Source organism: Polyodon spathula, chromosome 30 (assembly GCF_017654505.1).
Source record: "Polyodon spathula isolate WHYD16114869_AA chromosome 30, ASM1765450v1, whole genome shotgun sequence".
NCBI classification, from domain to species: Eukaryota; Metazoa; Chordata; class Actinopteri; order Acipenseriformes; family Polyodontidae; genus Polyodon; species Polyodon spathula.
Genome location: NC_054563.1, coordinates 3,038,264 through 3,061,020, shown reverse-complemented (window position 1 = coordinate 3,061,020; position 22,757 = coordinate 3,038,264). Strand labels below are relative to the sequence as shown.

The following is a 22,757-nucleotide window of genomic DNA, read 5'->3' as shown; positions in this document are numbered from 1 at the left end:
CGTGATGACGATACGCCCCAGTCACCAGATTCTGACTCCTTTGCAGAAACACTGGCAATTAAGTGTTAAAGCTTACTGGTACACTCTCCAATTCATGACATCTGACCAGTCAGTGGAAATTTTGGACAAAAAAAAACAGCTGGTGTGTGATGCTACATGGCTGATCATCATGAGTTGCAATTTTAGTCTCAATTTAGCACTTCTCTATTTCCAGCAATGTTGTTTTTTTATTTTTTTTTATTGGTGGTGTATTTAGGGTTGTTATCTATCTATATATCTATCTATCTAGCTGTCATAATTTTACAAATATGCAAAGATTTTTCACATTTGCAGGGTTTTTATTGTTTTAAAATTCATTTTAGAAAAGTGAAGAAATGAAAAAGAAAGGAAATGACCAATATCAGAAAAGAAAATATGACTCTGCAATAAAGTGGTACACAAAAGCTATTAAATACCGGTAAGTAGTGTGTTCTTTTCAGTGCATCTGAATTGCTATTGAAGCAGGTGTCGTGGGCATGTGCGTTTCCCTTGAGTTTTAAAACTAGGTTTTCTAAAATGTGTCATACATTACATCAAAGTGCGTATTTATCAAGTGGAAATAATGCTTTGAATGGCAGCAATAGACTTTAAATGAATAATCCCCCTGCTGCTGTAGTGTACCAGTATTACAAATTACTGCCTGTACTGTAGGTTAGAGAGATTTTTTTTTTGTTTTTTCTCTCCCCCCCAGCCCAGAGAATCATATTCTTTATGGCAATAGGGCTATTTGTTTCATTCGCTGTGACAAAAAACAGTAAGTAAAGTTCTTTCCAATTTGTGTTGTGCATGTGGCATGTTTTATAAGATAGAGAGACAGGGGTATAAAATGAAAATATAAGTAATTTTCATTCCTTTTCAGTAGGTCAGTGGGTTTATAATTGTTAATATAAATATAATATTTCAAACTCGGCACGTGCAGCATGTTGTAGATTTAAAGTATTTTAAGGTTGTTTTTTGTTATTGTTCTATTTCCAATCTGAGCTGCGGTAGGTTTGTGTTGATGTTAAAGCTCCTGTCTTGTAATTTAGTAACGGATAAATTATGAATGTTTAGTTAATTTTTACTTGAACTAACTTTATAAGTTGTATGAGATGTTTTTATTTTTATATTTCTTCCTTCTTTTCAGAAAAGCCCTTGGTGATGGAAAAAGAGCCACCATATTAAAACCTAACTGGCCCAAGGTCAGTGTTCTGGTCATTTTTATGTTAGTTTTGATTTTAAACTTATAAGTGTCCTAGCTACACTTTTTTCAAATGCTGGTGTTAAAACAATTCTATTTGATTTATTGAAAAGCTGCCCTCTGAAATGGCATCCTGTTTCATCCTAGTTTGTTTTGAGGGGGTGTTACTCAATATGATCACAAAGCAAAGTGCTTTTAAATTTTTACAGGGGCATTATCGTTTCTGTGAAGCATTATTCTTACTGGATGAGCACCAGCGAGCTTTGGAAGCCAATGCAAAAGCACAGGATCTGTGCAGAGATAACCCTGAAGGGATCTTGGATCTATGTCAACAGAACAAGAGATTCAGAACAGAAATGGAAAATTTAGGTAAAGGTAAGTGATGGTATTTTGATGCAGGTGGTCCAAAAGATAAGCTCTGGGCTTGATAAACAGTCCATTGAGGGAACTTCAATACATGGCAGTCAATAATTGATTATTAAACTAATTGTTTCAACTCTACTTGACATTATTTTTTATTATTCTTTAGCTGCTGAAAAAACTAAAAGAGGGTTAAAGGGAGATTTCAGTAAAAAGTAAGTGTGTGTTTGTTTGGTTTTTTTTTTACGGTCAAAGCTTCTAGTCCTACAGTGTAAATGCACTCCTGGCTGTTAAATCTGGAGTGGGGAATACATCTCATTATAAAAGTCTGATTTCTCACAGGTTTTGTAGCTGTAAATCTGAGCCACCTGTTGAGTGTACTTTTCTACATGTGTGTCTTGTTCTTTCTGTTTTTATTTTAAGACCGGAAACCGTTGAAACAGAAGCACTGCACGATACAAAGGAAACAGACAGCAAACCGGAGAACAGCAACAACGTTTCAGAGAGCAAAGTGAGCATTTGAGTTTTAGAAAACATAAATACAAGGACACTAGGAAGGCTTTATCATTGTCCCAATATTTAACTAACACACTTATTATTCAAGACTGCTAAGTCAGTGCCCCAGTCTCATTAAAGGGCTGTGAGTGGCTTGTTTTTATTTTGACTATTAGCTATTGCAGATCTGAAAGAATTTTAGTTAATTCTCCTTTCTCACAAATTGAATTAAAAACAAAGTAAATTGCATGCAGGCATAACCATGAGACATTTAGGCCACCTCCCAAGGTGTAGTAATTCTGTTTGCCTGTAGCTGTTTTTGTGTGAGCAGAGCGAAGGTCACACCTCTCATTCCAGATTTCAAGGCAAAACAAACCCATGACACAGTATCTTAGCAGCTTTGGGTCATCTATTGTTCAGATCATTTCCAGCTGCAAGAGCTTCTGACCTAGCTGGATGCAGGCTAGATTTTGTGCAGTGCAAGCCCCTTGTTTATTACCACATGCTCCGTTGAGTATTTTGGCAGTATTGTTTTGGCTGTATTATGAAGGTAAATGTAACTTCTTAAAACGATTACAGTTTCTCGACACACCTTATCCAGGATAGAGAAACAAAACTCCTCCTTCCTGCTGAATGGTCACAAAGAGAAAGCACACCACCTGCCAAGAGCTCTTAGGGTACCTAAGATTTATAAATACATGTGTAAGATGCCTGATCTCATTTTTAATTTAGTGCCACTGTTGGTTTGAAAGATTTAACTCCTCTTCCTTTAATTAGCAACTAATCTGTATGGTACATTTAGTGGGCATATTACTGCCTTCTAATTTACTCTTGAATCTTTTTACATGACTCTATTGTTTTGCAGTATTTACCTTTTTGTATACAAATTTACAGGAAAATAAAGATACAGCCGAAACTGGCGACATTGCAGGTAATTACTCATTTTCTTGCAGTATATTGTACAAAGCATATGCTAATTAAAGGTAGCAGTTTCAGAAAGGTACTTTTGATATTTTTTAGGTTCTGTGTCTTTAATCAAAGTTGTCATTAGGATATGCTTTTTCTTAATTGTTTTTTTAACAATAAAATTAATTCTAATTGACCAGACAAACTATTGATCTAAAATTATAAAAAAAATACATATCACTCAGTTTTAAAATAAAAAAATAAATACCAACTCGTAGAAATTAGCCTAGAAGCCTGGAGGTCGTCCGTTTGAGTCCAGATTATTCCTTTGCCAGCCGTGGGTGGGAGTTCTCGTTATAAGGCAGAACACTAATTGCCCGGTTTCTTACCTATTGCTCCTGACTACAGCCCTATAAAGGGAGCACTGTATTTGATTATCTAAGCAACATCCTCTGTTTTGCATGTGCTGCATATGTAACATGATGCATGATGGTAAATAAATGCTCTGCTGATTTACCGGCTCCTAAGTGTTTGCATTCTCTTCAGCTTTCGATCCAGTTTGTGTTTGTAGCTTCCCCTTTTTTAATGTGTAGATTTCAGTAAATACTGTATTGCACTATCAATCTGAAGACCTCCATTGCAGTGTTTTAAAAACTTTCTTTCTTTTTTTTAGGTAAAACAGAGGACAGCGTTCCAGAGAACTCCTCCAAGTCTGTCAAGGAGACAATAAGGTGGGTGTTATTTAAATATTGGCAGGTATGCATATGGCTAATCATTATTTGGAAGATTCTTCAAAGTGAGAAAGGTGATCAGTGTAGCATTGTGGGACACACGATACTCTTTAGCATGTCATTTGCGTACATTAGCATTAAGTACAGAAGTATAGTTCGCTGCTGGAGCGCTGTATGAAACCAAGGTGCACCAGAGGCGCTCAGAGCGGCAGAGGAAGAGTGTCAAGGCATACTTGTTTCAGACGCCGCTCTACTCATACTTAATGGGGACGTAGTAAATATTTTGAGCTGGAATCCATTTTGACACACTGCTGGAGCTTCAGTTTGAAACAGGAGTAACCTATTTGTTATAAAGCCAACAGTACCTCTCAAGGAAGGCACAGGTGTTTCTTTTAAAATGTTACAAGAATAACAATAGCACAGTTAGGAGGGGAATTCACTTGCCTTTTAAATTTCTATTTTGGTTTCTGTATTATTACTGCACTTAAAGATTGCTTGTTTATATAAACACTTTCTGCAAGTAGTCGCAGAAGTGTACCTAGTTTTAAATAGCTTGTTCCTAGTGGAACTGTTTTGTATTTTTTTTCCTGCTGCTAAATCCAGTTCATTGATTGTTTTCATATTGGAAAAGGGTCACATGCTGCTAACAATATGCATAGATTATTCTGGAGAAGTACAGTTAAGACCGTCCCTGTACGCTGCACTCCAAGAAGGAGGTCAGCGTTTCTGGACATTTGTCTGTGACAAGACTGAGATTTAAAAAGCCTGATATGTCTTGTAATAGCAGTTGGAAAAGAGTTTGCACAGTTACCCTTTGCTCTCTATGTAAGTTTCACTGTTGGCTCTTGCACAGTTTCCTGCTTCTTTACATCCAGTAAGAACCCTTGATTTAATCAGCTGGCAGCTCAGCGTCCAATAGGGGATTTTGTTACAAACACCTGATGTATGGAAAATGAAAGAGAAAAGGCTAGTTTTTAATCAAAGCACTTAAGTTTGTTGCGGTGTGGTGAAGAGCAAAAAACGAACAGAAAACCGAACAAAAGCAATTAAAGGAAAATTCAATAATGTATGTACATGTGTAATGAAACTCAGTGTTTTTGTTAATGTTTAATGATAAGGTAAACAGACTTGCACTTTTACCTTTTGTTAACCTAGTTCCAGTATTGTAAATACAAAACTGTAGTTAAGATAGTGAATGCTACTGATCTTTTGGTTCTTCAGTTTAATTTTCTGTTTCTTTTAGATTTTGTGCTTAATAATCATCACATTCTGTGTATTTTATGTTAGGTTTTATGTACAGTAGTAGTGCTGCAGCAGTTTAAGTAGCTTTGTATGTTTGGAACTGTGCCTATTTCAATTGATCTGTAGAAATCTTTTTCTACTCCCTTATGTTCTGTTTCATTGGAAATGTAAAAAAGTTCATTTAATTTACTGGGGCTAAACAATTTTTTTTAACAGCCATCAGTACAACTCAAGTTACAGGAATGCATAGGTGTATGGGTTGTTTCTTTTTTTTTTTTTTTTTTTTGGCATGGGAGAATTTGCAATTGTAATTTGAATAACAGTAGCACCGTTGAGAGGGGAATTTACCCGCTTTTTAAAATTAATTAATTAATTTTTATTTCTGCTTTCCTTTTGTTAGTCAAAGCAAACAATCTTGACTGCGAGTATATATTTGTGTAAAAGAATTGTGGGACACTCCAGGATTAAAACACTTCCCAGGAAGTCCTTGTGTTTACGTTTGTGCTTTAATCTGTGTGGGTGGAGTTGTGGTATGGTGTTGTGTGACACCAATGAGTAGCTGTGGGTTGTTCCAGAAGGTATGTAGTCACAGCCGTGATTGTGGCAGAAGTTTCAGATTCCCATTTTGTGTTTTGACCATCCAGTGACATGCCAGGAATACAAAGTCGAAACATGGGAGAGAGGACACCAGAAAAAAAGAAGCCACAAAACGGAACCCAGAAACCTGTGGCAAAGGTGAAAATAATAACCCTTTTTTAATATTAGAAGTATATCTGACAAAACTGCTCCTAGTGGGAGCCCTTCCCCAGAAGCCCATTATAAATAGCATTAGACTCTGTTTTAATGTTTAAACTGGGGTTATGGTAAGTGGGTAACCCCTTAAGGTACACTAGGAATTGAGTGGTTGTTGAAAAGGTTTCCTCTTAAAATACATCATGAAGAAACTGACTACTTGGATGACCAGATCCAACCTGCCAGTACATTTTAAGCCCTGTTTTGTGCACCTCATTGCAAAAATAAGAAAACTATCGTAATTTTTATCTGTTGGACACATATGTCCCTTGTACCTTAAAGGGTTAAATGTTAACATATTGGGGAGTTTATGTAAACAATTAAGGGCATCGGGAGAAGCAATCCATTGGAGGGCTGTTACTTGTGTTATATTATACTACAGCAATGTTTAAGTGTTACGTTTGTAATGTGTAATACTAATTGTTGAAATGATTGTTATGTAATAAAATAGTATTCGCATTTCTGTTGAATTATGTTGACTCGCTGTGGTTTCGTTAACGAATCCACAGTTTTCTATGGGTTAGTAACACTAACTGGATTCTATAATCAGCAGTCCCTGCCCCGCACCCCCCTCCTCTTCAAAGTCACTTAATTTGGAATTCATCAATCAATAGATCAAAGGGTGACGTCACAGAATGTTTTTCCTCCTGCAGACTTCATCAGGCTCGGGTCGCGGAGATGTGAATAACATGCTGAATTCCCTCATTCTTGACGGACGCAAAGCCCTGGCAGAGCGTCACTATCGCAACGCTGAACAAGCTTTTGCAAAAGCACTCGGTTTACTAGATTTGACATCACTAAAGGTAGGATTCACAGACCCTGATCAACGCCAATCTTGCACTACTTTACCTACGTCTGGTTTCACTGACCCTGGTTTAACACTAGCCTCAGACTACATTACTTACTAGGATTACTGCTAAACAGGGTGTGTGTGAAACCAGCCACAAAGTAACATTTGGTAGTCAAAAATTAGTGCTAATCTTTTCATTGCTTTACAATGATTTTAATGGTTGATTTATTCTATTAATCTCTCTTTTGAAGCTGTTGAGTCTGTTGTAATAAACCAACGTTTTTAAATTGTTTTCATATTGTCAAGTAGGTGAAGTCCTGGGAAGTTGAGCAGACTCCCCTGAGTTTACAACATTGTGCTGAAGCGCAGTCGGACCAAAAAATAAAACAAACCCTGCGACGAATTAACCCGAGATTAAGGACAGCGCAAACTACTATGTATTTTATGTGCCTCCAGTCGATTAGTATTCACAGTGTTCTGGTTTTGTCTTGTAAGCGGTTTAGAAAGCTATGTGCATTGGGCTGCTTTTTGGCTTTATTCCAGTTTTAAAATCCGTTGAAGTTTACCGTATTGTTCAGTCAGACTCTGCAATGATAGTTCAAGTCAGTAACTAGTCAGAACTGTAAAATGTTTTTATGCCGTTTTGTTCTATTTTTATAAGACGAGTTTGTTTATTACTGTGTGATTCAGCTTTTGTTCCTAAATTTTCCTAATGTTAAAAATAAGTATTTTGAGATGCAGTTGAAATAAACTTCCACAGTCATAAAAAGTTAAGCGATCACAACTATCTTGCAGTGATTTTTTTTTTCTCAAGCTTTTGTTGTAAGCAGTTAACACGTCAGTCATTATTTCAATTCCTACATTTTATGCTCAAACTCTTAAGAACATAAGAACATAAGAACATAAGAAAGTTTACAAACGAGAGGAGGCCATTCGGCCCATCTTGCTCGTTTGGTTGTTAGTAGCTTATTGATCCCAAAATCTCATCAAGCAGCTTCTTGAAGGATCCCAGGGTGTCAGCTTTAACAACATTACTGGGGAGTTGATTCCAGACCCTCACAATTCTCTGTGTAAAAAAGTGTCTCCTATTTTCTGTTCTGAATGCCCCTTTTTCTAAACTCCATTTGTGACCCCTGGTCCTTGTTTCTTTTTTCAGGCTGAAAAAGTCCCTTGGGTCGACACTGTCAATACCTTTTAGAATTTTGAATGCTTGAATTAGGTCGCCACGTAGTCTTCTTTGTTCAAGACTGAACAGATTCAATTCTTTTAGCCTGTCTGTATATGACATGCCTTTTAAGCCCGGAATAATTCTGGTCGCTCTTCTTTGCACTCTTTCTAGAGCAGCAATATATTTTTTATAGCGAGGTGACCAGAACTGAACACAATATTCAAGATGAGGTCTTGCATATTTATAGTTCACGATAGCGTTTTCTTTTTTTCGCATACAGTAAATCTCAAATGCCACCTACTGCATTTACTGAAATCTGCACTGTATTTCTTCATTTAAAGTAGATATGTTTTTTTAGGAACTCAATCTCTCTTCAGTGGATTATGGTATTCTGATATATGATTATGCCAGTGCCTTGTGGGAAGTTGGACAACCTGAGGTAAGACTTTGCCATAAGTGCCTCGCATTCTCCTGCCTAAAGACATTAACCTAAACCAGTTCCTACCATTGTCCCAACATCCCACCACACCCCAGGCTCAATACTAACTGTATATTCAGTATTTCACTGAAACATCCATTACTCCATTCGATATAGTAAGCTATGTTTATCTTTACAGAAATGACTGAGTGGTGGAGAGGATTTACTTTATCATTTAAACTGTAAAAATTGTGATTTTTATCTATCTATCTATCTAGTATATATATCTCTGTATATGCTTTTTTTATTTCAGGATTTGGCAGCAGCTAAAAATCATTTTAACAAAATAAAAGCCTGCTTTCCTAAAGACAGTCGCTTTCAGAGTCTGGCCTGCTATGGATTAGGGAAGGTGTATTTTAAAGAGAACAGGTTGGTGTATTTCATGATTTCATTTCTTCAGCAGTTTTTCGTCATTAATAATTAGTGTTGTTACAATACACTAGTCTGCTGCGTGTCACGATGTTCAGGTCGTGATACCGTATGTATCACGGTATCACGATTGACCCGACTGGCTGCTTGTATGATGCATAATAAGATCATAGTGGCTGTTAAATGATGGGCCTTTTTGTTGAAAGACTACTTTAATGAGACAGGGAGTGTATGTTTCCATACCAGCTGTAAAACACTTATTACACTTCATTCAAGAACCACTTGGAGATCTACAGTGAGCGGTGATATTGGTCTTGTTTCACGATAAACAATCCATACTTCTATTACGATATGTCCTGTAAAGAAAGTAACACGACTGCTTGATGCACGATGAACCATTATACCCCTAATAATTGTGCCTCTGCTGTCTTCCTTTTTTTAAATCAGGTTTTCAGAAGCTCTGGATCAGTTAAAAAAATCTCTTGCCCTGGCAAATTTGCAAACTACACCTGCCATATTGACTTGCCCCCCATCAAGGCCTAATGTGGATAATCAGATTGAAAGTTTAAAGGTAAGGATGTTTTCACAGCACATACAGATTTAAAACGCACTCAAAACAAAGTCCTTGCTTAAGGCTTTAATGGCACACCCAGCAGCAGCAGCAGCTCGATTTCTTCCAAATAACTTCTAAAATTAATCGGTTTCTTTATATTCAGTGACCTGTCCTAGGCCTTTTTAAAGTCTGAAGCAGCATTAAACAAAACGCCACTCTTAACACTTTTAGAGAAAACCCAGAAGCTTTGCAGAGACCTTAATGTTTTTGTGCCAGTTCACACCTAACTGGATCCAGTGGAAAGTGTGCCTACGGCATATCAAAGATGCTGTTGCTGGCACAGTGTGAAAAAATAAATAAAAATACAAGACAGACAATTGGGAGGGGGGAGTCCCTATACTGATTGTTGTAAGAACTCTTACTGGAAATAAGAAACACAGGAGTTGCTGTTCTTGTCGCATTGTGGCAATGGTGTCTCCTTTTCTCTTTGCAGCGCATTATGGAGGTGTACATTGAGCTGTGCACGTTCCCTCCACAGCCTGACGCAGTGTGCCGCTATCAGCAATGCCAAGTGAATTCCAAAATCCAGATCTTCTTCACGGATCCTGATTTTAAGGTAAACTTAATCCCCAGAGTGACTAACCCGACTGGACTCAGTTTAAAAATGTCTTTTAAGTTTGGTAAGTATATGTAACTAGTAAGTGTACGCATTGATAATTGGGAAAAATTAGTCATTCCATAACTTGGCCACATGCCAGACTGCTGCTTTTCAAGCTGGGAGATAATTAATTAAAAGTGTGTGTTTTGGCTGCAATATGGTCAAGGAACAATAGCAGAAAATTAACAAAATTTGAGTAATTGCATCTAATCCAGCTGCATTGTGAAGCAACAGGGAAGGAAATGTAGTGGACTCTGCTGGGTGTTGATAGGGTTCACTCAATCTAAGAAATACCGCTCAAAGCATTGTTCTTTTCAAGGAAGTCTTTCGCTTACTGGACTCATTCAACTCAGGTGAGTTGAAGGAGTCCCCAAACGAGCTGCCCTCTGCCTTTTGTAAGAGTAAATGCAGGTTTATGCAAACAAAACTGTCACTTTCGCAACATGCTTTTCACCCTTCATTGATTCCTTACTGGTTGAGTGGTGCTCTATGACAATCTTTGATTGAACAAGAAGGATCAGAGGGAGTCCCTGGCTTGTCTTTTCTAAGACAGAGATTGACCTGACCTGGGCCTGTCTTGGAGAAAGAGGGAACGGTTTTAAATGATTGTCTCCTCATTGATAACAAGACTTGTCATAACCGTGACTCAACTCTTAGTTGACCCTGAAATATCAGTGTGTGAGAAGCCCTGCTTGACCTGGTGAGAGAATTTGGGATTACAAGCGACCGCCTGAGCTGGACATGTTTACTTAATACCTGTGGACCAGAGCTCACCAGCTGCTGCAGAAAATGCAAAATCTCAGCAGCTGATTGTTTATTGGTCAGTGTTAAATGGTTGAAAGTGTTAGATTTGAGTGGCCAAGTCTGTCCTGTTAATTATCCTAAAGTTTTATTCTATTTATTTTATTTTTAGGGTTGGTTTCTTGTGTCCATTAACTTTACACCAACAGAAACCCAGTGTGTAGCAGGCATTGTGTACTGCACATGATTTTGATTGAATAACTTCATATTCTTTGAAATGCAAAAAGGCAAAGTACAGACTCCTAGATATTGCTTGGGCAAACATATTCTGTGTCTTCTTAACAATGTTTATATTTGGTGGGGTAGTTGTATCAGAAATTTGTCCTGTTTTTTCATCTGCAGTAGGATCTGTATTGCAGCTTACTTAAGCGGCTTCATTCATTTTTCAGGGATTTATCCGAGTACAGTGTTGCCAGAAGTGTTGTGTAGAGTATCACATCAGCTGCTGGAAAAAGATAAAAGCATCAGTATTCAACGATAAAAATGAGAGGGTAAGAGCAACCCCGAGATGCTAATTGTGAGCATAAGGAATAAAGCATTCATCTTTGTAAAATTTAACTGTGGTATACATATTGTATTCTTTTAATTGACACCTCTCTCATTTACTGTGAAGTTAGTAAATTGAGTATCTCTTCATTATTTGTATTCATATTTGTAAAAAAATTTTTTTCTTTGTTTCTTTTGCCTACAGGATTTTCTGCAGGAAACGTGTTTTACTCCTGACTGTGGTGGTAAAATTTCAAAAATTATAATCTATGCTTCAACAGGATTACTTAAATGTGAGGTAAGGCATATCCAGAGAAAATGTTTTTGCTTTTTAATGCTATGGGTTATGCTTCCGCAGTTGTACTTGGTAGTAATAATGAAGAGGCCTTCTGCTACTGCTTATGTTTATTTCAAATCCACTGCTTTTGTGAATTGTTCGTTCATGGATACTATTCCTGTTCTATTTTTCCAGTTAGAAACTAATATTCGGAAAGTCAATACAACACCAAAGCTGATTGTTAAACAGAAATGTACAAGGTATGTTGATCATCTATAACTGTGAAACACTCAATACCTCTAATACTAAAAGAGATACTAGAATAGACTTTAATACATTTAATGAGAATGTCTGCACACACACAAATTCATCCTGAAGGGCCATACCACTGCATGTGTACACGAATATATTTATATCAAGTACTCTTAAGAATCTGGTCAGAGATTACATTGTTCCAAGTGTTTATTAAACTGAAACAGTTTGTAGTGTGCACAAGATATGTCTAATAAGCTAATCCTGCTCGCTATAGTGATTGAACACACCTTCAGGTCAGCCCAGTTTGTAACAAACTGTTACAATTTTGATGTGTGCAGCTGAGCTTTCTTTCCTCCAGCATTAAGAAACTGAAATCTAAAGAAGATCGCAAGTTAAGACGAACGCAACGAAGAAAAGAGGCATTGGAAGCCATTAAAGAGAAACAAAGCCATGAATCAAAGACAGAAAATGACTGTTCTAAAGCAGATTCCCGCAGTAAAGGTTAGGCCTCTCTTCTGTGTTTTTGTGTAACGCTGCTGCTTCAACTCTTTGACACACACTCTGAGTTTGTGTTTTGCAATGTTGTGAGAACTCCCTAGGTAAATTGTCACGGTGCCCTTCACTTGTAACTGTGACCTAATTTGGTTGCCATGTTGTATCTTGTACCTTTCTGGTTTCTGGATGATAAAAGTCCAAACAAATGAAGTGCCTGTTAACGCTGCTTGTGTACAATGATTGGACTTCTCTTGAACTTTGCAGCTGTTCAGCAGACCTGGATGATCTACGGGGATCACATCCTGCAGCAGATTATTGAGAACAAAGAACTTTTGAAAGAGGGGGTACAGGACATCTCTAACATGAATAAATATCTGGAGCCTTGGACTGCAAGGAACAAGGAGAAAAACACATTCTCCATAAATAATGCAGAACTGCCTGTAGCTATGGGAGACCTTGTGGATTTGCTGGGGCAGAGAAAGAACAGGGTATTAACAAGAGTGTTCATTGAAGCACTAAGCAAATGTGAAGATATCATCCCGAAGCTGCAAGACTGGACACAAAGGCTTAATAATGCAGGTAAATACAGACTTTTTAAATCTGTTTTGTGATGAGTCACTTGACAGCATTTTTAGCAGCTCAACTTTGCGTCTTCCCTTCTGTAAAAATCAGCATCAGACACTCTAGATCCCTGTGCTGTGTGTTGCATTCTGAATTCTATTATATATTCTATTAATTATTTTTTTAATTCACTTAAGTGCCAGTAAGAAAAAAAAAAAAAAGTGTTAATACTTTCCATTTTCCCTTTGACAGGTTTGAAAGCAGCAGAGGCGTTCATTACCCGGTACTCGGAGCATCTAGAAGAGCAGGACCTCAGTCCACTTTTGGATTTCTATCCCTTTATGGAATTTTTGACAGAAAAATTTGGAACTAAACCGGTGTTTTTGAACTCGGGCACCTGTGCTCTTGTGGATTATATAAAGCAGGCCCCTCAACAGGAAATGCGTCTCTTTATTTGGTCCCTTGAACACAACGTGGAAATATTCCCCTCCCTCCAACACATTCTCAATGAATATTTTGAAGTAATGGGTGAGTGTTTGGTCAGTAAACGCGTGGAATTGTATTGCGTGCCAGTTGACGCACACTGTTTTTCTGTGTATAACTCGAACTAATGAAAGTTCTCAGCTGGAGATGGATATAGTGATTTTCAGGTTTGAAGATCCTTAACGTTTAACATGTAGGACATTTTGTAGTGTTTTTTTTTTTTTTACTATTTTATTGTCATTAAAGTTTATCGATTCATTTTACAGATGCCTCCTGTACTGTGTTAAAAAAGCAAGACAATGAAGATCTATCTGTAAGTATGGATGACCACATTTTTGTATAAGGCTCCCTAGTGTCTCACTTCCATATGGAGAGCAGGGTGAGCTGCAATTAGGCCTGCAACTTTTCAATTTTAATTGATTAAAGTTCGTTAAACGTCAAATTTCCAAAAAAACGAGTTTGACTGAAATAAATTTACATAGGATAAATGCCGGTAAAACCACTTGCGCTTTTTTATTTTATTACCAAAAATAATAATTTAGAAATCTTTTCTAGTTTGTGTAGTTTTATACTTGCTGTCTGTCCTGTTTCCATTCAGCTCTGAATGGCTAGGGGTCGCTGTCAGTCATCTCAGTGGTCCCTTAGTAAACTACTGTAGTCTCACTGTCGATCATTTCATCCTGTTATAACAGACCTCGTTGACCTCAAGCAGCGCTAGGATGCTCTTGTTTGTTTTAAATGACCTGTCAGTCAAGACCTGCACCGGCTGCATTCAGAGCGCCTGCTTTGAAACGAGCAGGTTAAGGTGTAGGTATACCATGACAGTTGCTATGTTAATAGCCATGGTTTTGTTCCATGTTGAATATGATGAAGGGATTTTAGTAAATGAGACGTTTCTCAATGGCATAGTCTTTTTTTTAAAGCATGAAGATCGATTTTCACCCATTCTCTGCTTGAATTGAAAAATAGATTGTCAAAAAAAAAACCTGGTAAATTATTTTAAATTAAACGTCTGTTAATCGTCAATTTAGCAAAAAAAATTAAATTGAGTAGTAGCAAGCTCAGCTGTGATGGACAGCACACTGCTTTTAATCAAAGTGCATTGGCCATTGCTCCAGTTGGAGAGGAAAACTGTCTGGGGATAACTTAACTTCCTCACATTCCATTAGTCTAGCCAGCCTGGGCTACGTTTTCGTGGTTCAATTGCTTGAAAAAAATTAAAAGATGATGGAATTGGTTGTAGTTAATTCCTCCTGATAGGCAAGTAGGTTGCATGGGTTGCAAGAAAAACTAGGGCATGTTAAATCAATCACAAAACCAGTGCAGGCACAAACAGGGTCCTCATACCTGAAAGGGTAGAAATATTTGTGTAAGGTCAAGTCTCAGATTATAGCCAAAATGTATTACAAAAGTTTGGTGACAAGTCGTGGCAAATGAAGGCAGTCACCGTGTTCATCGTGTAGAAGACAGATGGACGGACACGATCAGCACAAGAGCCCCCCCACTCACCCCTTTTTCATATTGATTTTTATTTTTTGGCAACAATTCCTTCACCAAAAAAAACAATTTTGTTTTGTCTGTTCAGAATAAAGGTATTCAAGGTAAAAACAGGAATCGAAAAAAGAAGCTGAAAGAATCAAAGGTAAGTTGTCAGACCCTTCAAAACACATTTCTGTGTGATTAGTTTGCATCATCACTATGATTCTATTCGTTTCTTTCTTCCTCCAGCCTGTTTATATTCTGTCTGGAACGGTTGGTGGGACGCACAGAGAGGAAGATGAGGATGATATATTCACTGAAGAAGACACTCTGTAAGTGTAAGGTAGACCCCAATAGGTTTATATTGTGGGGTCTCTGCTCTTCTGCATGTATTAAAGCAAAATCTCATGGGCCCCACCCAGACTGGCTGTATCAACGTTTCTGAAATTTGTGAAACTGTTCATGTTGTCAATCATTTCAAATGCTTTGGTTGTTGATAAATAACCTACTTTTTCACTGTGCTGACTTGACACTTGTAATATACAAAACGCTTCATGAGCTTTTGAATTACAAGCTTCTGTGGAATTTAATAATTGCTTGTGTAAAAATAATGACGCCTATTTTAAAAGCGTAGAAGTCAATCTGTCTAAAGTGGTAGCAACCTATGGTACAATGTAATTTAAGTTTTGTCTTGACATAAAATATGAAAACATAAATTGAAGAAACCTTTTTCGATTCTCGTTTTAATGACAGGAGTTTTCTCTGCTCTCAAGATCTTTTTATGGTTCCTGAGCATCTTCGTGATCAGCTAACAGAATTTGAAGTGCAATATAACCAAGCTCCTCGCAGCAGCCATTACAGAAGAATTTTGGACAATAACCCAGATCCATCACGAGAGAGTTTGTATGAGTAAGTCCGACAGAATTTTAAAGTCTTCTACCTAATGAAGTAGTGAACTGCCATCTCCTCCTTCCTCCTTTTTACTGCCTTGTCGAACAGTAGTATTTAGGTGATGATGCATTATATTCCATAATGTACTATAATTTTAATCAACAAGGTTCTGAAATAATACTAAAATAATTAAATGTGCACGTTTTTTTTTAGGAGCTAACAGGCTTGTTAAATATTCCAGAGTAAACCGAATTTCCTTTTTCCCTTTTTTTTTTTTTTTTTTTTTTTTGCATAATAGCTATTTTTCTCAGATTCTGGAAGAGCACGGCCCAATGGAGATTGATAACCAGTTGCTGGTGGGTGAATTTGAAAACTTCCCCGGAGAGACAAAGGAAATGGTAGCGAATGCTGGAGGACTGAAATCTTTTCTTCTGGAATCGTTGAGGTTCGTCATGATAAACGATCTGATTGGACTGATGAAACATGCTGTTTCTCTTAAAGAGCAAGCCGCGGACTCACCTTGGGCAGCAGGTGACTATATCAACGACGGGAATAAGCTCTCAGACAGTGTGCCTGGCAATGACTGGGAGCACTATAACCATCAGAGAGTTCAACTAAACCCTTCTGCTGAAGAATTTAAACCCTTATCTATAAACCACAATGACTTTTTATCTTATACCCCAAATAACATGTTGCCGACACAGACTCAGCTGCTCTCGGATTATGGATTTTCATCAACCGATTCTTTTTCTGGTTTGAAAATGGCTTTGCCTGAAACTGACCCATTTGGATTAATACACTTCTCTCCATTAGAAACTGCATTCGCTTCAGTAACACATTCACAATTATCTGATGATCTGGATTGTACAATGTCTCATAATTCTAATATAGTTATTGGTAATTCTGGTAAAGGTAGTATTGGTATATTCAATAGGGTGTATGATCCTGAAAGGACAGACAGCTTGAAAACTAGTGCTCAAAATTCACCATTTTACGTTGGAATTGCTAAGGATACAACTTCAGAGCCATTTATGGCATCATGCATATATGATGAAGTTGGTCCTGAATCTGAGAATTCTAAGAAGAAGAAGAAGAAAAAAATTAAATATTCTGAACCTGTTTTTATGAAGGCTATAGGTGTGCAGGTGAGAAGTAATGGCTTGCAAATTCCACTTTAATTTATTTGCTGAATTCTGTTCTGTACATTTACCTCAACTTTTCTTTCTCTCATTTAAACTTCTCGCTTTTTGCTTTTGTAGGTTTATCACGAAACTACAGAACAGGAAGTCAATACCGATCCTTTTAACCCTTTTGAAACTCAGCAAGTAAGTGAACGTGTTGTATTTATCAGAGCTGCACTGATCAAACAGGTCATTGGGGTCCCCAGAAAACGCTGGAAACGTTCACTGTTTTTACAGAGTTCAATTATTAATTTTTGTATGATCAAACATTTACTTTCACTGCAGTAGAGTTTTTGTTCTTTCTATTGGGAGTCCCAGTTGAATCTTTTTTTTAAAGGAGTATTTTCATTCCTCAGGGGGACATTATTCGAAACGAAAAGGAGCTCATAGTCCTACGAGAACAACTGAAGGAAGTCGAAGAGAAATACGAACAGCGCGACGACAAAGAGATTAATGCACTTGAGAGAGAAGTGAAGGAAATAAATCAGACAATAGAGGTGCACTTTGTACACGATTTCTTGTGTTTAGAAAAAAAAATGTGATTGGCAGTTTTATAACTGAGCTTGCAGGAGCTTTTTTGTTTGTTTCTTGTTTGGGATAATTCTTCATACAGAAGTGTGCACTTTGAAAGTGGTGTCAATGCTAAATTTAGTACTGTTGCATTTCTTCCCCACACAGATAACAAAAACAGAACTGAACTTGTTTCGGCAGAAACTAGAAAGTGATGTGAAGAAGGCCCAACAGGAAAAGCGAGAACACCAGGAGTCATTTAAAACACTCAAGAATAAAATCAAATCTCTCAATGAAGCCAGTGAGACGTAAGTACCATAAACTGTTCATCTGTTTTACAAAAGCTGCTTAATCGAAGAGTTGCCTTTGTTCTTGTTACATCCATTGGAACACTAATAATAACTGACGTCAAACTAATATTGTATTAAAAACAAACCTTGCCACTTTCTCAGTTATTTAGTTAATAGATGTATTTTTACCGGCAGCCACACAAAGCATGTGGCAACGTATTCTAAAATTTAAGCTTTGTGTGCTTCGTTGTCCGTTTTTCACAAACCAAGAGGTTCTTGCAGGTCACTCGGGTAAACTAGACCACATGTAAGGATTGATGGAAAACCTTTGACTGCTAAGTCCGAGTCATGGAGTATCAAGTCAGTCCTGTCCTCTGTCCAAATCAATCCATTATAGGAACTTTGTGAAACAGTCAGGGTTGGTTAGACATTTGGTTCCTATTGCTTTCCAAATGAAACCAAGTGAGAGTTGGGTTGTTACAGACAAACGTACACTGTAGTAATTATATATATGGTATAGTAAAAGTATGTCAATTGCCTGATGTTCTCTTCTTTAGGTCCTTGAGAAACATTGAAGAAAAGAAGCAGGAATATGAGAAGCACTTTAATAAGTTCCTTGAATTAAGGCAAGTCTCCAGGAGCTTTCATGCCATGCCTTTTTCATGCCATGCCTGGTCTTGCGTCATGTACTCCTAGTGATCTCTTTCATTGGACTTTTGAAACTTTCCCTATTTTTATAAAATATGAAACAGTTTTAAAAATGGAGAACTAATCAAATAATTTGTATTCACAGCAACCAATCAGCAGCTGAGAAGATGAAGTTGGAGGAACTGCTTGCGCAGAAAGAAGAGTCAATCAAAGAGACTGTTGAAAGAGCAAGGGCAGCAGAGGTAGGGTATTCAAAAAGCAATGCAATGCTTCTCCTGGTGCTATGAACACATTTTAATTTTAAGTCATGTTTATTTCGTATAATTGAATCCCAAACACGCGTGTAGTTTGGTGTCATGTTTGGCTTATTTCTCAAAATATGAGAAGGTGAAATCACTGTAAAATGACTATTCTGTAACAGGATGTTCTAACACCATTTCTTTCTCTGGTTTAGGTCACTTTGCTTGAGAATCAACGCAGTGGCAGCCTAAATTCACTGTACAAAGTTGCTTCGAAAGGAGAAGTAATGATAAAGAACCTGAAACAACTGGCAGCTGGGTAAATACTTTTTATTTTAGGAACTTGTAATGTACAATATGAACCCTTCCCCAAGAACAGAGCGACGGTTGTAGACATCAAGTCTGCAAACCAGAATATACAGTTATATCTATTACTGGTGTTAACATTTAAGTTTGCTTCCTCTTGCAGAACCTCCTCTCCAACTTTGTTTCTACCTGCCATTGATGCCTGGCAAGCATTGCTCTCAGACATAGAGAGGAAAATAAGAACTGCAGAAGTAAGTTTTTATTTTGTTCATTTAGAATTTATATATAATATAAAACTAGTCATTTTTATTGAAAGCGACTTGGAGACTAGGGGGTGAACGATGCATCGACAACGGCTGCTGCAGAGTCACTTAGGACCTTGTTTGTTTTACATCTCGTCCGAAAGACCGAGCACAAGGAGGTTCAGTAACTTACCCAGGGTCACACATAGTGAGCCAGTGGCTGAGCTGGGATTGAACCAGGGATCTCCTGATAGCAAGTCCTGTTCTTTAACCACAGGACTACCAATCCTATTTAGGAGTAAATTAATTCCGCTTCGCCATTCCACGGCTGGATGGTTTAATTAACCCTATGTACATGACCTCAAGTATTTGGATACTTGAGAGATGTACAGCAGTTTGTCTAAAGTCCTATACATTTCAACCTTGTGCTATTTGCCCTCGCCAGCTTCACATGTATACTGAACAATAACTTCTTTGTGTGTTGCATTTGGTTTGAATGCCAATTTCCTCAGAAAAAGAAAAGGCAGTTCTTCAATCCTAACCAGATCCTTGCAAAACGCATCTTCCCTGTCAGTTTCAGTCTTTCAATTCCAGCTCCTCTGTATGAATCTTGACACTGTGTTTTTATTTCTTTTTTACAGTCGCAGTATGAGGAAAGAATTGAGATGGTGAAAAAAGGTTCCAAACTAAGCAGTATTGCACCAGTGTGTGTTCCAAAACTTCCTCCCATCCCTTCTCTACCTGTAAGTACTGGCTTTGCTCTTTGTATATTGGAGTAAACCGATCGCTATTTACAATGCAATCTATTGCAATTCCTCTTACTATGTTTATTAATACAATGGCTTTGTAGTTGTAGGAGTCATGTACCTTCATTTAGTACGCAACTACAGTGTAATGTGCGCTCCTGAACTTGCGTTACCACAGACTGTTATATTTTGTAATTGCATGAAATACGTCATTTGGGAGGGGAGGGATACATATTTGTTTTATTGTTAATTTGTTTAATTTTGGACATTAAACCACTGAAATAAATGTCATATATTCAGTGACAAACCTTTTGATTCTTGTGTGTTTAATAGTTATGGATGATATTCCTTCAACCACACTGACCTCTGGTGGCTTTGTATGCACATCTTAGAATTGGTGTTTGCGATGCTTGACATTTATTTTCATCGGCATGAAGGAAGGCAATATCCCAGCAACCTGGAAAACCACTGATATTTTGCAGTTGTAAGACGTTGATATAATGTGTGCATTGCTGGGATTCCCTCAGCTTTGTTAGGGTGAATGTGTGAACCCCAGCCTTTCATATGAAACTTAAGTCTCTACTGTCAGATGTAGCTTGTATTAGTCTGGTTCAAGTGTCATTGAACAAAATGTAAGATTGACTTCTGAAATGAAGAGACATTTAAAAGAAAATTCTGTCATTTGTAGTGGAGCCAGCATTTGGCAGAACTAGCAAAGAGATAAGCAATGCCCCAGAAGAGTCCGTAAAAACACGAATCCCCGGTTAATACAACGTTTGCATTCAAATTGGGGTTTGCATGTTGGCCTAGCTTCTGTCTTGTGCCATTTCCCCACCTCTCAAGCTGAAAAGGGTTTATTTTTTTTTGTTTTTGTTCTTAAAGCAAGTAGTTGTGGTAAGTAATGGACAGGTCCATCTAATCCCTTTGTCTTGCAGATGCCGTTTTATCCTTTCCCTGCACCACATGTTCTAGCATCAGCTGTGCCTTTCCACCCCAACTTTGCAGTGCCGCCCCCCCCTTTCTTTACCCCTCGGCAAGGCTCTGCACCAGCCATGCAGCCTGTCATTTACTCCCCAAGCAGAGCGCAAACCCAAGACCAGCTGGACTCCTCACAGTTAAACTCGGGCTCAAACAGCATGCCTCGTCCTGGAGACCATGTAGTAAGTGTTGGCACAGCCAGAGCAGTTTCATTTATGAACTGCTTCTGTCTGCAGACTCCTGACATCTAGAAGCCGTGCTCTCTGTGGTTTTGTTATTTTAAATTTTTTCTCCTTTTAAAACAAGTCTAGTTTTTTAAATGTTAGGACGATTGGTGCAGCATACAAAGTAATGACGTATGCTGCAGCATAATAGGCAGACAACTGGACCCATTTTACCCCTGTGTGTAAATATTTGCATTACAAGATAATCAAAACTGTTCCCTGCTTGACTTAAGGGATGCCTGGTAATGAAACGGTTTCTAGCTGTGAATGAGCAGACTGTGCCTGCTTGGTGGGCTTTATATTCCTGCTCATTTAAAGTATAGGGCTGCTAATAGGATTTTTTTTTTTTTTTTTTTTTTGTCTATTAAAAATGTATTCATTTGTATCTCCCAACTCCAGGTAATGTCCAACAGGCCCTTTATTAATGACCCGGCTGTTCTGCATGTGTCATCCCTGGTTCGGCACTCTGGGAACATGCAGCAGGGAGAGCAGAATCAAGCTTCAAGAGCCAGCCCCAGAGCCAGCCCCAGCCCCAGAGCCAGTCCCAGTCCTGTCCCTTCCGAGGTGACGGTAGGGAAGCCTCGGCAAGAGCGTACCCCAGTAAAGCAGGCGTCTGCAATGCCTGATGTTGAGAGTTCAAGACCCGCTCCACAACAGCAGCAGAAGAACACTTTTGAGAAGATTATTGATAGACTGATTGCCATGTTTCCGCATTATACCAGGTAAAGAAAAGAAATGAAGACAGTGGAGCACGTTTGGTGTCCCAGAACTTTTAAAGGTAGTTCTTGTACAAAATAAAAAAATATTCCTTCTTTTAAATGTAGGTCTACCCTGACAGTTTTCATTAAGGACATTCGTACTGGAAATGGAGGAAGTCTTAATGCGTTGTCCTACGAAGAAATCATCAACAGGGTGGCTCAACGCATCTTGGACCATCAAGACAACACTCGAGTAAGAATTCTCGTGAGAAATATCACTATGCCTGCTAACCTGGAAATGGTTATGGATCAATTGCTATAGGTCACATTCAGTTTTATTGAAACTTGATGGATTTAGCTCATAATCTACTTTTTTCTTGTTACTGATGGGTTTAATGATGAATTTAAAAACCGTACAGGGGTATGAATGTCACAGACATGATTCTTATAACTGAGCTTCATTTTCTATTTTGTATTTAGGAACAGATCCAACATGACAATGTGTCTCGCACAACACCAACAAAGCCTCCTTCCAAATGTACTTCTCCAGCTCCAAACAGGGGCTCAAACACACCGGCCCCTACACATGCGTGGAGACCTGTGGCATCGCTCAGCAAGTCGCAGTGGCAGAAAAACAAAGCAGTAAGCACTATTTTCATAATGTTTGATCTTGCAGTGTTCCTGAATATGGCCAGTAAGGCATCCAATTTTGACTAAACCTGGAATCCAATTCTGGGCGCATGTTCTTCAGGGCCAGGCCTAGGTTGTGTTTACATTCTGTGTGAGATATGGTTGCACAAGCATTTGATTTCACTTTGCATGGACAGTTGTAATGAGCTAATCCATACAGAATAATTGGAAGGCAACAGTGAAATGCATGGCTGAGCTTTCCAAACATATGTCTTGAGTACCACTTCTTTTAGGTTTTAACGATTCACAGTCCACGTGCATGTTGCACATGCTGTGGCAGTTGGTAATGTACAGTCCATGTGCATGTTGCACGTGCTGTGGCAGTTGGTGATGGTACTTTTTCATGACAAACTTCAAAAAGTTATGTTGTGGTGTGGGCCTTGGTAGGGGATATGAATGCCACTGATGGTTGGATCTTTACAAGGCCATATCTTTACAACTGCTTGCCTGAATTTGACAATGCTTTGCATGGGCATTTGTGACAAGAATATGATCCAGCTGTTGCAACACCTCGAT

General features: G+C 38.1%; 1 protein-coding gene across 4 annotated transcripts in view; it reads left to right on the top strand.

The window, feature by feature from the left end:
• The window catches only part of ttc3 (tetratricopeptide repeat domain 3), a 33,374-nt gene that overhangs the window by 8,982 nt on the left and 1,635 nt on the right, over positions 1-22,757 (top strand). For 2 of the 4 annotated variants that reach the window (XM_041233100.1, XM_041233101.1), the window contains exons 10-46: positions 363-457; positions 731-793; positions 1,166-1,220; positions 1,429-1,594; positions 1,749-1,794; positions 2,003-2,090; positions 2,969-3,005; positions 3,654-3,711; positions 5,598-5,688; positions 6,399-6,548; positions 8,062-8,142; positions 8,435-8,550; positions 8,998-9,121; positions 9,597-9,719; positions 10,952-11,053; positions 11,254-11,346; positions 11,521-11,585; positions 11,939-12,081; positions 12,340-12,654; positions 12,889-13,164; positions 13,386-13,432; positions 14,705-14,761; positions 14,848-14,930; positions 15,352-15,507; positions 15,788-16,634; positions 16,749-16,814; positions 17,027-17,167; positions 17,349-17,488; positions 18,028-18,096; positions 18,264-18,360; positions 18,573-18,676; positions 18,827-18,914; positions 19,547-19,648; positions 20,587-20,811; positions 21,253-21,575; positions 21,678-21,816; positions 22,032-22,193. In XM_041233100.1, the coding sequence (XP_041089034.1) occupies positions 363-457; positions 731-793; positions 1,166-1,220; positions 1,429-1,594; positions 1,749-1,794; positions 2,003-2,090; positions 2,969-3,005; positions 3,654-3,711; positions 5,598-5,688; positions 6,399-6,548; positions 8,062-8,142; positions 8,435-8,550; positions 8,998-9,121; positions 9,597-9,719; positions 10,952-11,053; positions 11,254-11,346; positions 11,521-11,585; positions 11,939-12,081; positions 12,340-12,654; positions 12,889-13,164; positions 13,386-13,432; positions 14,705-14,761; positions 14,848-14,930; positions 15,352-15,507; positions 15,788-16,634; positions 16,749-16,814; positions 17,027-17,167; positions 17,349-17,488; positions 18,028-18,096; positions 18,264-18,360; positions 18,573-18,676; positions 18,827-18,914; positions 19,547-19,648; positions 20,587-20,811; positions 21,253-21,575; positions 21,678-21,816; positions 22,032-22,193 (5,133 nt within the window). The remainder of the gene's footprint in view (positions 1-362; positions 458-730; positions 794-1,165; positions 1,221-1,428; positions 1,595-1,748; positions 1,795-2,002; positions 2,091-2,968; positions 3,006-3,653; positions 3,712-5,597; positions 5,689-6,398; positions 6,549-8,061; positions 8,143-8,434; positions 8,551-8,997; positions 9,122-9,596; positions 9,720-10,951; positions 11,054-11,253; positions 11,347-11,520; positions 11,586-11,938; positions 12,082-12,339; positions 12,655-12,888; positions 13,165-13,385; positions 13,433-14,704; positions 14,762-14,847; positions 14,931-15,351; positions 15,508-15,787; positions 16,635-16,748; positions 16,815-17,026; positions 17,168-17,348; positions 17,489-18,027; positions 18,097-18,263; positions 18,361-18,572; positions 18,677-18,826; positions 18,915-19,546; positions 19,649-20,586; positions 20,812-21,252; positions 21,576-21,677; positions 21,817-22,031; positions 22,194-22,757) is intronic. The other 2 variants (XM_041233102.1, XM_041233103.1) reach the window with 2 other exon arrangements.